The 3,757-nt window shown below is 41.2% G+C and overlaps 1 protein-coding gene across 1 annotated transcript; it reads left to right on the top strand.

Annotated features, from left to right (window-relative positions):
* Positions 1-1,026: 1,026 nt before the first annotated feature.
* Positions 1,027-3,329, top strand: LOC149189380 (exocyst complex component EXO70H1-like). Its single transcript, XM_089410211.1, has 3 exons — positions 1,027-1,755; positions 1,786-3,025; positions 3,223-3,329. Exons 1-3 carry the CDS (start codon positions 1,027-1,029, stop codon positions 3,327-3,329), a joined length of 2,076 nt encoding a protein of 691 aa, XP_089266337.1.
* Positions 3,330-3,757: the final 428 nt, after the last annotated feature.

The raw sequence follows: 3,757 nt of genomic DNA on the forward strand, positions 1-3,757 counted from the left end.
CGGGATGGTGTTCGCAAATGGTTCCAAGTGTTCAAGCCCGACTTCCGATCCTCATTAACTTCTTAACCAATGCACTTTCCTCGGTAACCAAAAAATTCTGTAAATTTTTTAAATTTATATTTTCAACATTTTAATTTGATATTTAATAAATACAAAATTAAAGTGAAATAATTATTATTTTTACTATTATTTTATTACTATAAACTTTTTATAAAATCATAATGCAGCAATGTAATTACATATTACAAACGAAAATAATAATTTTTTATTATTATTAATTTAAAATTTTAATTAATTTTCAAAATGACTGTTTTTCAATATATAGATTATTCAAAAGTCAAATTACAATAGACTAAACTAGATTTATTATATTAATGATAATAGGATGTTTTGTTGAGTTTTTTGTGAAGTATGAAGGTTGTTAATTTAAAAGTTTATAGTTATGGAAATTTAATTATATTAAAGATCAATGTAAATATATTAATAAACTAAAGATATATCTGTTATAAAATTGAATAGTTTATTTTATATTTATAACAAAATTAATATATAGTGATGATGTTTTGAATAAAAATCAACTCACATTGTACCGTAATATTGACGAGAGTTCAAGTGCAGGGGCCAGGGCAGTGCATTAAAATCGCGGACAAACCTAGTACCAAATATTATTTTATATTATCAATTTGACTTCGAATCTTTTAACTACACTTTTTCAACCTCTCGTTGTAGTGGAGTTGAAATGCAGAAGGGGGCATTTATGCTAAGGACGACCGAGATTTAAATGTAGACCATGTCCACCCAAAACATTTAGACCACTTCAAATAGAAGCATTAGAACTCTGAGTGTCACACCACGCTCCAGACCCTTCATAACCACTCTTTCTCCCTTAAAACCAACCAGAGTATTCTGCATTTCTTTCTCCGTTCCCAACAAGCGTATTCTGCAATTCTCCGTTCCCGTCGATTCTCTGTTGGATTCCGAAGCATCCCAGGCACTCTGTTGATACTGTGTACTCATTATACCTCAATGGAAATAGAAGAAGCAGCAGCATATCGAGGAGAAGGAAAAGGCAGAGTAGTGACCACTCAACGTCATATCATGAAATCTTTTGGCTCCTCAGATCACATAATGAGAGACATGCTCATGGTCCCTTCCACCTCCGACAACCGCCGTTCCGGCATACGTCGTCAAAATCTCAACACCCGACCTGCAGAAACGACAGATTTGAGGGACAATTTGGCCTCCGCAAACCGTGTAATCTCATTTTGGGACTCGAAAGCGGCCAAATCCATGACATTGTTCAAGCGCAACCGAAAGGAGGCCTACGAGTATCTCACCGCCGTCGACGGTCTCAGACAACTCATGGAAAATCTAGTCGTCACTGACAACAGCTTAGCCAAACTGGTGCGTGCGCAACGCCTCATGGAGATGTCGATGGTCCGCCTGAAAGTAGAGTTTCACCGAATTCTGTCAACGAACGTCAAGCCGACGATTGTGCAGGACAACGACAACTCGAGCCACGGCTCGATGGACGACGGGTCGGCGGACGAAGAGGGGAGCAGCGACAGACACCGTCGTACTCGAAGTTCTAACGCCGATGAAATTTGTGAAATCGACATCATGCTGCTAGACGTCGTTCTAGACTTCCACAGTATAGCGAATCGCATGGTTGCCAGTGGGTACGGGAGGGAGTGTGTTCGAATCTATGGGATGACCAGAAACCCTGTAATTGAAGGGTGTCTCAACAGAATCGGTGTAGATTAGCTTAGTACGAGCGATGTTCAGAAGATGGAATGGGGAATTCTGGAAAAAAGGATCAAGAACTGGATACGCGTCATGAGTATTGCGGTGAGAATTCTGTTCGCGGGCGAGAAACGTCTCTGTGAAGAGATTTTTTCAGGTTTTGATAATTTCAGGGATTCTAGCTTTGTTGAGGTCGTCAAGGGGCCGGCGATAAAGCTTCTGAGTTTTAGCGATTCTGTGGCCATGCGCAAAAATTCCAGCGAAAGGATCTTCAGGGTGCTCGACATGTATGGGTTTCTGTTGGACCTCATTCCCAACATTGACAACGTTTTAAGCCAAGAATCGTGCGCAAGCGTGAGGATGCAAGTCTCTACCATCGTAATTCGGCTCGGGGAGTCGGCACAGGGGATTTTGAAGAAATTCGAGAATGCAGTCCACGCGGAAAATTCGAAAACCCCGATCCCAGACGGCACAATTCATCCGCTTACAAGGTATGCTATGAATTATCTGAGCTTTCTGTCGGATTACAAGGAGGCTCTCAGGAACATAATGGACAATGCACCAATTGATATCCCCAAGCTGGCCCTACCTGATGGCCTCCTGGGCATGTTTGGGGACTTGGATAGCCATCCTGATAATGAATCAGGTAGCCTGATCTCTGCTCTGTCTACGACACTGGGATGGATTATCACCATCCTGCAATGTAAGATAGATTCAAAATCTAACCTCTACAAGGATGCTGCTCTGTCATACCTGTTTCTCATGAACAATCTTCATTACATCGTGAAGAAGGTCAAAGGTTCGAAGCTTTTAGGGCTGTTAGGGTATCGCTGGCTGAGGAAAACTCAGGAAAATGTGAGACATTATGCAGCGAATTATGAGCGAGCTGCCTGGAAGAAGCCTCTTAATTGTTTGAGGGATGAGGGGATTCATGTGAGTGGGAGTGCTTCCATTGGGATGTCACAGCAGGCCCTGAAGAATAGATTCAAGGGTTTCAATTTTACAATTGAAGAGGCACTCATGAAGCATTCTGGTTGGATGGTGCTGGATATGGAGCTCCGGGAGGAGATTAGGATTTCAATCGCTGAGAAAATGATACCAGCCTATCGGTCCTTCTTGGGTAGAGTGGGAAAGTGTTTGGAAAGTGGGAGACACGATGAGATGTATATAAAGTACACGCCTGAGGAGCTGGAAACCCATCTCTTGGATCTCTTTCACGGTAATTCATCATGCTCAAGTTCAAAGAATCCATCGTCATTAAGTTCAGGGAAATCATTGTTGGGTATTTTTGATGGGAAAATACCAAAACCAAACAAATAAACACAACAGAGCCAATGCTCTGTTTCATTTCTTCCAGGACCTTTGCACAACGAAGCTATTAAAAACAAATGTACTCATAACAGTCCATTACACAGTCACAAAAAAAACTTCTATTGATTTAAAACAAAAGAACTGATACAAACTTCATCCTCTGCGCAGAGAGGGATTCACCGGGAGAACTCTGTCTCACTTGCTTCTGGTTCCACTGCTGTGGATATTACAAAAGGAATTTCATGATGTTCCTCTGTTTTACAATGGCAAGCTAAAACATTACATCCCCAATTTTTTGATGTCTCGCACTGCTGTGCGTTCAACATATACCACAAAGATTACATACACCGCTGCACACGGGGACTACACACATACAAAAAAAAAAATATCACACACACATCGTGCGCAGGCACAATACAAAAACTGCCACGCGTAGACTTTTCTCTACAACATATATAAAACATATATAAAAAAACATATATAACAAGATGCCCATAACCATATTAAAGGCGCCTCCACCTAATCTACGTAAAAACATTAAAAACCATAAGTTCATCACCTACGGCGGTCAACAGAGAAAACCAAACACTCCACGCAAAATTTCGATTTGACGCAGGCGGAATGCACATTCGGGAAATCGACAGCTGAGGACGCGCGATCAAATCGCTGAGCTGATCCGACAAGGTTCGCAAGCCATCCTCGC

This window comes from Pinus tabuliformis, chromosome 3_1, assembly GCF_031772625.1.
Source record: "Pinus tabuliformis cultivar Carrire ecotype Pingquan chromosome 3_1, CPIR1, whole genome shotgun sequence".
Lineage (NCBI taxonomy): Eukaryota > Viridiplantae > Streptophyta > Pinopsida > Pinales > Pinaceae > Pinus > Pinus tabuliformis.

Bases quoted from the DNA above. Each gene is read 5' to 3' on its own strand.
- LOC149189380 (XM_089410211.1), top strand. From the start codon at position 1,027: ATGGAAATAGAAGAAGCAGCAGCATATCGAGGAGAAGGAAAAGGCAGA. The intron at 1,756-1,785 runs GTAGATTAGCTT...AGCGATGTTCAG, and splicing joins GGTGTCTCAACAGAATCGGT to AAGATGGAATGGGGAATTCT. The intron at 3,026-3,222 runs GTATTTTTGATG...TCCTCTGCGCAG, and splicing joins TTCAGGGAAATCATTGTTGG to AGAGGGATTCACCGGGAGAA.